This window comes from Petromyzon marinus, chromosome 36 (assembly GCF_048934315.1).
Source record: "Petromyzon marinus isolate PM22_M1 ecotype Great Lakes invasive population chromosome 36, UKy_Petmar_22M1.pri1.0, whole genome shotgun sequence".
In the NCBI taxonomy this organism is placed as follows: Eukaryota; Metazoa; Chordata; class Hyperoartia; order Petromyzontiformes; family Petromyzontidae; genus Petromyzon; species Petromyzon marinus.
In genome coordinates, this window is record NC_133702.1 from 4,611,599 (window position 1) to 4,624,251 (window position 12,653).

Below are 12,653 nucleotides of genomic sequence, written 5' to 3' on the forward strand. Positions count from 1 at the left end.
CCAGCAGTGGCGTCCCGCTGATGACCGTGGTGCAGACGGCGTCACTCGGCGAGCCCCGCGCACGTTTATTTTTTCCCCCTCCCCACTGTGCACGTGTCCTCCGCACCGGCGGTGTGCGTGGCCTGTGGCCAGGGGGGGGTACCCCTTTTGTAGGTAGGACGCACAATGCCACAGAGGCCTGTGCCAGCCAAAACCTCAAGGCTGCCCACACTGATGAGCTCATGAATGGAACAAGACCCTCATGAGTCTCATGAGGGCCCGAGTCAATGACAGCCAAAGCAGTCAGCTGCATAAAAAAGCCCCAAGGGGATTTGGGGACTGAATGGTTGAGACTCTCAGGCATGAGTGAGGAGCTCAAAATACCCTCTAGGCTCTGAACCCAGTTTGTCCTTAATTCAAGTATCGCTGGGCTTCCAACATACATTGCAAATTCAGCCACTTTTTGTTTGTTTAAGTATGCCTATTTCATAATGCCAATCTATGTAGTCCACAGCTTGATATAGAAGTTTCAGATTAGGCATTACAAAAGGTGGATGTGTCTATAGATGTGTGTTTGTGTGCGTGGAGCGCTGGTGCTGTCATTTTCATGATGCATTATCCGACTGCATTTGCTTTTCGACCATGTATAGCAAATGACATGTGATATCTGAACTTGGCCTGGGGTTCTTTTAGTTTAACTTAGCCATAAATAAGAACCTGCTGCAGTGTGTAAAAGCAGCAGCGGTTGGGGCCCACAACATCCCCATCTTGTGCTATGTCAGCCTTAGGATGTGCTCACGAACATTTATTATAATAGAAACCCCTCTTAACGACGGTAATTGGTTCCACGAAACCGGTTGTTAAGTGATTTGGTTGTTAAGCGAGTATCGGAAATACACGTTCAAAGCTTACATTGTTCCGATAGCATCGAAAGCTATCGTTTTTCACCCAAAAAACGCAGTTATAATATTTAAGCAATGGATATTAATACATAAAGATACTAACAACATTATAAACACACAATATTAAAAGAAACATGGTTAATCAATGCATTAATTAACCTGCAGCAGCCCGTTAATAGGGGAATGGTTAGTAAGCGAACACATTGGGCTCTGTAGAGGCCCGTCGTTAACAGCGGTGGTCGTTAACAAGGGTTCTACTGTTTTTGCTTACTCACTTCCCTTGTCTCTAAAGTCCACAGTGCTCAACGGAATATCCGTGTGTGTGTGTGTGTGCGTGTGTGCGAGCAGCGGTCCATCAGCTTCCGTAGCGAGAACCAGGCGCCTACTTGCTCAGTACGGCCGTACAGCAAGCACGTGGCCCCCACACCGCCGAAGCGGCGCAACAGCCGCCTGTGGAGCGAGACGTACGATGCTGGCGCGCACGAGGCATTCTCGCGCAGCGAGATCAAGCGGCAGGAGGTGAGAATTAATGCGTGCGCTCACTGCTTGGGCACGTCCGATGTCACGGCGGGGGGGGGGGGGTGGACGCGAGGGATATCTGTGAAATAACGTGCGGCAGTTTGCACGGGATGGCCACGGTGTGACATTGCATCACTTGTTATTGGAACAAATGAATTGCACGATTGACTTATGTAGTTCGCTGAGAAGGCATACACATAAAGTGGCTGAGGCAGCTGATGTGTCTGAGCACAGAGCGAGCACTGCAGAGATCGTCACTGTAGTTAAACCGAATTCTAACTATAGTTTAACCGAATTCTCAAGCGTATTGAGTTGATGGGCTCATCGGGGTCACCAATAACTCTACAAAGAAGCCATCTTAAAATTACATGTTTACATGTAATTCATTTGGTGTATTGCTAGTTCTGAGGACTAAAAATGCATCAGGGTTACTGGCACCTAATGAACATTTTTAGCACGGCATGTCGGAAAGTGCATCATCCTCGCGGAGTGATAGGTAAAATGTGCGTACCTTTGCAGCCAAACAGATGGTGCATTTGTGTCACAGCAGAGCCGCCGTGCAGCACAACGTACATTATCCCTCACCGTGTTAGTCTACACATATCTGCGGCATTGCAGGTGAAAGATATTTTTTGTTGACTGGTGACTGCACTGATGCAGAGGCCCCCATATGCGTGGGAGGCATCCAATTGGATTCATTCAGTTCATTTGGTGTCCGAAAGCGGAGAATTATCTTTCGGCCGCATGACGATCATTGCATTTCTGAAGAACTATAACCCAATAGCTGAGTTTTTTTACGAGTGTTTTTGTTTTTCTATAACGAAAGTTGGCACGTAAACACGTAGCTTGTTATTTACCAGAGGTAAAATTGCATATGGAGTGGTTTACTTGGGCTGTCGCTTATCCGCATAATGGCTCCAACAAAATAGCAGAGTTGCTTCCACTTAACAATGAGGGCTATGCATAAGCACTTTACAGTGATCCCACTGTTGTTAACTAAACCCACTGTATAGGACTTGTCGGGCAGCTTGCAGGCTTGTTTATGCATCCGTCAATTAAACAACAGCATTTAGTCGTGACACTATGATTACATTAATTATCTGTTTTTTTTATCTCCGTATTGCACAATGGTATAAATATTAATAAGATTCAAACCGACATTTACACTGAACAACATCATTCAGGGATCCAGGGAAATTTGGACTAGCTTTAAATTAGCAATTCCCAAATTCCAGTCCTGATATTTTTGTTTCAGTCTGCTTTTTACTTGTCTACCCAACGTCCTCTATTAATGTCTAAATTATACGATGATGCCATGATGGTACAAATGAAAAAAATAATTGCGGCGAGTACTGGAGTTTTTCGTTTGCCCCACTCTGCAATGCAGAGTGCTGTTTACTTGTTATTTTTGCTTTTTGTATTGTCTTCCCTTTCTTTAATGTACTACGGGGGGAAATTACGTGGTGGTGGGGGGGGGGGTTTGCACATGAATAAAAGAGGCAGCTGGCCAAATGAATGAATAGATAAATGAGAATCAAAGCCATGAGCGGTGAGCAACTTCGTCCACAACCATCACCGAGCTCTGTTGCCACTGGTTGCCCGGGACACGCTTTTAGGTGTACAGAGGTCAAGGAATGCAGGGAGGCAAGTTCTGCTGTTTTACTGGAGGGGAACGGACAGAGGAGGGGGGTGAGCATTTGGAAAGGGGGGGGGGGCTTTTAGATTTTTTTAAATATTCCAGTCCCTTTTTTTAAGCCTTGCTTTTTATTTTAATGCACAACATTCAACTGAGTGAAGCACATTTACATATTTTTCATCTTTTCCCAGCATCTGCCACGAAGTGCACCTGCAATAAGCAAGCCAAATTTATCCCAAAAATAATAACGATAGCGCACGGAAGTGATTAAAAAAAACCGCCGTGATGTAGCATGTGTGTGATCGCGATGGATGCATACAATTTTGCGGACAACGGTGTAATATAACATTGTTCAGGTGATATCTCTGACGTCTGAATGCTTAACACAAACATTGTCCCAAATATGGTCCCTTTATATGGCTATAGTCTTTGAAATTTGTCACCCACATCCTTTGACCTCTTAAAATCACAGTTTTTGTAGTCTCTCCCCTTTGTTCTTCGTTTCATGAAAACTGCTCATCAGGTTCAACCTATTTTTTTCCCAACTTGATTTTGCTGAATAAATCACAGATCATTCTCCATTGTTATTTTGCATTTGACGAAATGTAGCTCTCATCGTTGCGTGTGTGTGTGGTTTTTGTTGTTGTTAGCTTTACTACGCATGGCAGGCCCCTCAGATCTGCTTTGAAACTGACCCGCAAGCCTCCCGTCGTCTCCGGCCTTCGTGCCGGATTAGGCACACGAGCAGTTGGGTTGAGAAGGGTGTGTGGTCATGCGCCGCTGCAGAGCCGGCCAAAGCGTATCGCACAAACCTTGCTCGCGCATTGTAATTTCTGTTTGCGATAAGATTTCTCGTAACTCTTAAGCATACGAGAGTTACGACATGGGCCTTTGCATACATTTGCAAGAAATCTAAAGAGTGGTCAGTGACCACTCGTGTAGGTCTATTGTAACTGAGAATAATTAGCAGCATAACGTAATGATAAAACAAATTAATAATAAATAAATTCCGTTGCTCTCAATATTTCTAACATCGCTAGTATAAGCAATAACAGTGTTATCATTGATATTAATAACGACATACTTTCCTCAGCCACAACACATGGAGTGATGACATCATGACGGCCTAGTTGGATGGGTGCTTGTTTATGTCCTCCTGGCAAGCGATTGGCTGGTGTCTTGGGAGTTATGACGTTTCCCTGAGCCAACAGCTCTTACTTGGGAGCTAAGATTTCACGTTGACTTACTATTCGTTTTCAATCATGGCATTTATGATCACACTCTTAAGCATAGCCTTCCAGCTTCACAAGAAATCTTGAGAGCATTCTTCTGCTCTCAGTTCCCCCCAGGTGTCTTCATTAATAGCTGACTGGAAAACCACAATGCACCATGACTTCTGAAAACTTTTCTTATTGTGCATAATCAAGGTTTATTTTGGGTTAGATCGCAGAAATATAAATGTGTCTTTAACCCGCCACCACCCGACACAACCAATTAGTAAGGTTTGTAGCGTAAACAAAACGTGCCAATTGGTTACTACTTCAGCACACTGGTGTGTTCGAGAGCAACCCACAACATTTACAATTTGAGTACGACGTTTCGCTGGTGATTACAACGAGCCTTATCAGTCCATTTGGCAGAACCGTGCCATGCAGCTCCCGACTTGAGCAAGACCTCCCTCGTGATTTGGACGCTGCAGGCTGTGCCAGGTGCATTGCCTGTTGCATGTGCAAATCAGCTCAGGTGCTGCTGCTAAGGAGGCACCACAGTCAGTTGGCAAGGTCGGCGTGTGGGGGATGGGGTGATGCGTGGGTACTCCCACGTCTTCCAAAGCGTCTGGCCAGTGTGGACGTGCCAGGCCCTCCAGAGGGGCCCTCTGACGCTCCCTGGAGTGGTGGAGGTGCTTTCTGCCAGCAGTGGCGTGAGCCATTGTTGGGCTGCACCTTCATTCACTGTGACCTGTTTTTATTTCGTCTGCAAGCCCTCGGGGTATGTGTTGGTAGATTGTAGTGCAAATATGTGTGTGTTGTCCTTCCCCCGCGCCTCCGATTATCACGGTTGGCTACGTACGGTGCGAAAGAAGTTAAACATACGAAATTTCGTTTTATAGAATCCATACTCGTGCTCATGGTGCACGCATTGAATCGCGTGCGTGAGAGTCGATTTTTCGATTCGGGCACATTTCTCCTCTAGGTTACAGTGAAAAAACAAGACAGAATAAACAAGGCCGAAAGATTGTTGCGACGAGGTGGTGCAGATGTGCCAGAAACATTTTATTGTTTACTTTCAATGGCACATGCAACGGAGGAGCGCATTTGCTTGCACTTGCCGCCTTGGGTCGGCGACCACGTGAGCAGGCGGGCAGGGCAAGCACAGTGCAAACACGGTCGTGTGCGTGACTGCGAGGCCGGCTTGCTCGGCAAACACTCCGGCAGGGAGATTGCGGGGCGCGCCCACACTCAAGCCTGTGCACGCACGGGGAGCGTGAGCACGCACTCATTCCCACACTCGTGGGCCAGATGCGTGAGAAGGAGCAAGTCGTAAATGTGGACGGCGTGCTCCCGCACTGATACGGCGCTCTCTCGTGCGCTCTCTAATAAGATTTTCATTTTCTGCTCTAATAATGTTATCAAGACCCATTAGTGGCCCGCACAGTTATCATTGCTGAGTGCATGTTTAAGGCGGAGTTAATATAGGGGTGGCCCACTCAAAAAAAACTTATTTTGTGACACATACACGTAAAGATGAAAACGTCAGTACGTGTGCATGCACCCCGACACGCAAAAGCCAACTAGCAAACGCTTATTGTGAGCGGGCAGCTGCACAGCGGGAAGGTCGCTGCTTCTGTTGCGCTTAATTAAAACCTGGCCTCTGGAAGGCCACGCAAGCAATTACAGCATTAAAATTACATTTAGTTATTTTTCTGTGAAAATGGAAACGTTTTTCTCAGTGCGCTGCGGACAAAATTTAGTCTCCTCAAAACAAATTGTCTTGGGTTTTTCACTTTAATTAATTGCTATTGCATTGATTACACTATTAGTGTCGGATTTACATCTGTAATTAATTTAGTTACACGATGCATCACCAAGAGATAGCGTATTTTATATGCTTCCATTTGTCACATGTACGAACAAAATGTCATTAACTTTAATTGCGCGTTAAGGCATATAAGCTTTGTCAAAAACACTGACTTAAATGCTGTATTTCACTTCAGTTCTTGGAGAATTAAGATTCTGCTCGACAATCACATTTTTGTCTATTTCCCAATTCTATTACGATTGTACTCTCAGAAATCACGTCATTAGATGACATGATCCCAATATGGGCAGCGCTCAGAATTCAAACCCAGGATGTCATCAGTGCCAGCTCATTACTCTAAGCCATAGTACATGGCTGCACGACTAAATTGTTTGTTTCCACAGCCATGAAGGCCAATACGTTCTCATCGTTCTGTCATTTGAGCGCCCTCTTTGCCCATTGTGTTTTTCCTTATTATGCTCCGATCGTGCATGCACCACGCGCCCTTAACAGGCCTGCGAGTAAACACGTCGTACCGCGGATTATTCCACATCCGTGATGACAGCCGCTTTCCGTTCGCGTTTGACCTCTATATGGGTTTGCTTGCCTCGCTCATACCGAGGAATACAGGAGATGAGACAGAACATTTGTAATCTCCACTTGGCCTGCTGTGCCTTGATGTGTTTGGTTTGAGATAATTATTTACATGATGGAACGCTTTTGAATAGTTTTCATGATGTATGCATGTATGTTGAACTTTTGCATCGTACGTAGCCAATCTGTGCCACTTGATAATACATGGATTGGGAAGATACTGTGAAAGGGGGCTGTAATAGAAAAGAGTTGACGAGAGCTGTACAAAGAGCAGGCGGCTGCCTACCTCTTTGCCTCGAAGCTACGCTCTGACCACAGACCGTTTTATTTATTTCATTTGAAGCTCTTGCTGCTGTGTGAGTTCATGCTCAAACCAACAAATGTATGGTGTGGAAGCGTTGTGTGCGCGGACCCAAATCCTCCTTTTTGGTTTTTCTAGGCCATTTTTGAGCTGGCCCAAGGGGAGCAGGATTTGATTGAAGATCTCAAGCTGGCAAAGAAGGTGAGTGCCACCGCATTGTGCGGTCATCCTGCTTTTACACACACATACTCGTGCTGTGCAGCAGGTGCCGGTGGCTCACTTATATCGTCACGGGCCTTTGTCAGGCACTGCTCGTTCGCGCTCGGCAACCTTGCAGAAATCGTCAATGAATTGGCCATTAGTGTAGCATCGATTTGGATGTTGTGCTCATAAAAGGAGTGCTTATCGGCCAATGATGTACTTATTGTTTGAAAATCTCCATAGTTTTTAATTAACCTTGTCAAAACGGATTAATTCTTTCAGCATTGGACTGCTTTTGTTTAATTAATAAGAGGGACCGACAAATGATCAATTTAGAGCACTTAGCCTACGGGTGAAATTACAATACGTGATGTGGTTATTTGATTTCCATTTTGGTAATTTACGGTTAGCACAAAGGAAAAATAATCTGTGTTATATGAAAATGCACAAGGCAGACATCACTATCACATTCCACTTATACTATCTTCATCGCATATAACATATAACCTCCTTAATTACCTCTGACAATTGGACGAATTGTCACAAATTGGAGTCACAATTCGTATTTTTTCGTCCCATTTTGGATTGTCTCTCATGTAATATCTTTATTCTATCTCATTCATTCCTATAGCCAAATATAACATGTGCATATAATGTGCATACATTGTACATATTACATTCTTATACAAGTGGTTCATAAAAAATTAATTCGACTCCATGAATAATATTTAACACACAACCACAGTGTTTTGGTAATAATGTATACATTCTGCAATCTGTCTTTTCTGCCGATTGATTCAACTCACTGTGGTATAAGTAGCATTGGCTGACACAAGTCTTCTGACGTTACAATCGACTGTTTTTTTCTGACAATTTTCGTTTCAGGTTGAAAGCAGTTATTCATTAACCTATCTGTCCATCTGAACTCTCATGAAAGATGATATGAACCGATTGAAAACTGGCCAATTTAATGAAAGAGTTTCCCAAACTTTGGAGACACAAACCAGAGCAAATAGGATTATTAGGAAATATGCAAATGTATATTGCCCTAAAATTAACCCAGTCAATTCCATATTGTATGCAAACATTTCTCACAATTGGAATTATATATGAGCAAGTTGTCCATGCCTGTACCTATCCACCTGCACACCACCACTTCGACTAAATTAACAGCCCGTGCATGCAGCCAAACACATCGCTTTCTCAGCACAATGTATGAATTGCGTCGTCATCGATGAAAGTGCATTGGGGCTGGTTATCATCGTGTGCGCCCCTTGCGTGAATGATCATGCTTGGCTGCATTGTGGTTGAACAGGCCTACAGAGACCCCATGCTCAAGCTGTCCATTATGACGGCGGTGGAACTCGCGCAGATATTCGGGGCTCTCGACTCTCTAATCCCACTGCACGAAGGTGGGAGCCGACGGCGTACTCGCGCGTGTCACCGGGGCATGCTGATGTAGATTAGTATGGTTGGCTACGTACTGCGCAAAATAATTTCAACGTATATAATGTAGTGTACGACATGCTGCCGAGTCCTACAACGTCGTGACTTAAGTTGCCTTAAAAATCTGCCAGGTGTTCTTTAATTATGAAAGCGGAAATGTATTGAAGGTGAAAATGTATTGATGTAAGTTGACATCAGAGCGTATATAACATCGGTTAACATATAACATCGGTTCGACTAGATTCCCAGTCTTAAGAGGCTATTAACCGACCGGCAGATTTAATTATATTTTGATCTAGCATCCTCAGGCATTTGCAGATCCTAGGGTTTCACACTCACAGGTTTTATACCATACACACTCATAGCTCAACCTGCCCTGTAACAGTACCAGCAATCATGAAGCCTTAAGAGAATACATTGCTCCAAAGGATGCTTAAGAGACTCGCGTTTCAATATCTGAACATTAAGTTCTGAATCTTGCTCGGTGTTGACAACATTGCGGGTAATACACTAATTGTTCTTTGTTTTTGGCAGTGAAATAGACCCTTGTTAGTTAGTATCCCAAATCTGCCAAACAGCACAGTGTTCGGTTGCTGCATGGTCCCAAGGTGTTTGTAGAGACATTTTTGAATCAACTATTTAACAAGTCCCACCCTGCTAATGAGACGTAGAAAAGTAAAAAAAAAAACGGTTCAACCATTTAACTGCTTTAACGCATTCCTGCGGAGGGGGCTGGTAGGAATTTTTTACTACCAGTAATACCCACTAGGAGCGCATTTGTTATATATCCGGGTGTCTGGATACACGTGGACAGACATCCACAGACATACACAATTAATCCCCTGCCTCCTGTGAATTAATCCCGGTTGGGCTTCCAGTCCACTACGTTTCCTACCAGTAACATACCATTTACCTGCTTAAACAAAGCCTTTTCTCCAGATGGTGCATTGGCTGATAAACACGAATGTTATTTAATAATGTGGCTAAGATTAAATAACATTCGTGTTGACGTCCCTGCCCGCGTTCAACTTTCCCACAGACCTGCTCACCGGGCTGCAGAAGGCACGCAAGCCCAACGGTGCCACGGAGCGCGTGGGGCACATCCTGGTGGAGTGGGTGAGGCGCTCTCTCACATGCCAATTCGGTGGAAAGCTCAGTGCCTCGGCGACTTGGTTCATTGCCACTTGCCACGGTTGCCAAACCTCAGTGCTTAGCTCGAGCAGCAGAAGATGCAGCAGCAGCACCATGAAAGTCACTTGTGTGTGAAGCCTCCACAGGTTCCTCGTAGAGTTGTGGAATTCCTGCACTTGTTGATCTGCCTGGTGGCCAGGAGATGTTAATACAGGAAACGGTTTTGTGCAGTCATTGAGGGTTATTTCCAAGTATGCACGAGCGACTCCGGTTTTCTGTCTACATGCAAAACATTACATAAAATGGGTTTGGCTGAATATTCAATTTGGAAAAAAACAAACCGTTAGACTCAGTGAGGTATTCCTACATTACAATTCCCATTATTAATAATAGGGGCTGTACTAAGCATTTTAAACATTAGCAATTTATTTATGTTGAATTGGTGGATCAAGCAGTGTTTAGGGGAATGGAGCCATGGGTGTTCATTTGTCCTCCCAAGTGTGTGGCGATCTTGACTACTATAAGGGAGTTTTAACACGTAGGCTTTCGCGACCAATATTATCTATAATAGAGGTTTTTTGGTTAGATCACATAAATATAAATGTGTCGTTAAACCTGCCACCACCCGACACAGCCACCTAATTGGCTTAGTTTAACAGCCAACCAATTAACTGTTAATTGGTTGGTAGCGTGTTTGACGACACATTTATATTTACGTGATCTAACCCAAAACACCTCTATTATGGATACTATAAGGGATTTAAACAACTAGGAGGACAGCATGAGTCTATACAACTCACGAGGAATTCTGATAACAACAGATGTACTCTGACATTACATTTAATAGTGGTGTCACCTGTTAGAGTTTGCCTGTGACCAGATCACTCGAAATGCAGCCGATCTCATCAGATCTCGGAAGTTACATAGGAACGAGCCTGAATAGTGCTTTGGTGGGCGACCACTATGCATGCCACAGGAGTTAGGTGCTGCTGAGGGGCTACGTTGTGAGCAGCAGAGGGCATTGCAGCGCAAGTTCATTGCTGTACTATATCATCCTCCCCAGATGCACGCTTCTTGCTTTGTCAAACTCGCACTACCTTGTGTTGTGAAGTATGGTCGGATAAATCCCACGACCTATGTGGCCTTACGGGGGGGGTGGCACTTCTACAGCAGAGTATTGACAAAAAGTGGATTATCAATAAACCCCTGTTATACACCTCCGATTAGCACGTTTGGCTATGTACGGTGCAAAATCAGTTAATCATACATACACAGACTAGCTTGCTGGACAATACAATGTCCCACACGGTGCACAACGGTAAGAGGTAATCACATGTTTTCTCTACCTTATGTCTCTTTCCGTTTGTCCCTGTCCAACTGCCCAACCCCTGCCCGGCCTGCAGTTGCCGTGCCTCAACGCGTACACGTGCTACTGCGCCAACCAGGTGGCGGCGAAGGCGCTGCTCGACCAGAAGAAGCAGGACCCGCGCGTGCAGGACTTCCTGCAGCGGTGCCTCGAGTCGCCCTTCAGCCGCAAGCTGGAGCTGTGGAGCTTCCTGGACGTGCCGCGCTCGCGGCTCGTCAAGTACCCGCTGCTGCTGCGCGAGATCCTGCGCCACACGCCCAACGAGCACCCGGACCAGCAGTGCCTGGAGGAAGCGGTGAGCGACCGGCAGTCGCCGCTGAACTATATAGCTCTTTTTTTCAGAAGCGACCTGGCCACAAATGAAAGCTCAACAACGAAGTGGCTTATCATCACGTGGAAATGTATATCTCTTAAAGGCATATTTCTGGATGTGGAGGGAAACACCAGGGACAACATGCAAACTCCAAAGATATACACAGCAGGGGGGCTGGGTTTTGCTCCTAAATGTCTCTTCACTTGTGCTGTGGGGGGTAGCTATGCATTGTGTTGGTGGTGTAATAGCACCTAGACCCACATGTCGGAGGGACCCAGGTTCCAGACTTGGAGAGGGTGGGTGGGGTGGGGAAATTGGACAGGTGGCTCCATTTGCTTCTTTCACCAGGGCCCATGGCAATCCGGCTACACCACTGTTTGTTGTGCCATGGGGAAGGTGGAGTCAAGTGAGCGCCGGGTTGCTAACCTGCTTGTGAGTCATGCACAGATCCACAGGGCCCTCAAGGGAAAATAGGGCTCTCGAGATGAGGGGGCGGTGGCATGGTGGGCAGGTAGGGTAAGTTTGCCCTGGGCCTCAGATCTGAGCAGAGGTCCTCCACACAAGGCCAATGGTGCCTCATCTATAATTATTCCCTAGACATCGAAAAACCTTTGGCCCTGATGGAAAGGTCCTTAAAGTTACGAATAAATTTCACAATTGATCGATAAGATTATTTTTTCTTTCAAAACCAGTTGAAAACAGTTGAAAACAGTTGTAATTTGCCTACTATATTTGTGAGAATGATCAAATTCAACCTTGATCACCTAGGTAGAACTAGTTAAGATTGCACTGAGATACAGAATGATTTCCATTAAACATGGGTATAATAAACAAAGGAGTGAGTGCATCATCCGTTTAATATGAATTCTTACTGGCAAAATACACGAGTCTATTGTGTATGAGAATCAATTATTTATAATTGTATTTTTGTCATATGGGTTGTTCCACTGAAGATTATATATACATTTATATCAGTACAGTGAAACCTTGGATTGCGAGCATAATTCGTTCCGGAAACGTGCTCATAATCCAAAGCACTCTTATATCAAAGCGAATTTCTGCATAAGAAATAATGGAAACTCAAGATGATTCGTTCCACAACCCAAAATACTGTATTCATATAAAAATGATCAATACAAAATACCTTTTTATATTTTTGTTATTTAAATTTAATATAAAGTTATCAAATTTATTAATTACATTTAATCGTGGCTGGTGTGAGGGAGACGAGAGAGAGGAGGAAGAGG

At 44.8% G+C, this 12,653-nt stretch overlaps 1 protein-coding gene across 9 annotated transcripts in view; it reads left to right on the forward strand.

The window, feature by feature from the left end:
• Positions 1-12,653, forward strand: part of ARHGEF3 (Rho guanine nucleotide exchange factor 3) — a 66,041-nt gene that overhangs the window by 38,841 nt on the left and 14,547 nt on the right. For all 9 annotated transcript variants that reach the window (XM_076072048.1, XM_032966661.2, XM_032966665.2 and 6 more), the window contains 5 exons: positions 1,230-1,400; positions 7,088-7,150; positions 8,466-8,562; positions 9,636-9,712; positions 11,131-11,388. In XM_076072048.1, coding sequence (XP_075928163.1) covers positions 1,230-1,400; positions 7,088-7,150; positions 8,466-8,562; positions 9,636-9,712; positions 11,131-11,388 — 666 coding nt within the window. The remainder of the gene's footprint in view (positions 1-1,229; positions 1,401-7,087; positions 7,151-8,465; positions 8,563-9,635; positions 9,713-11,130; positions 11,389-12,653) is intronic.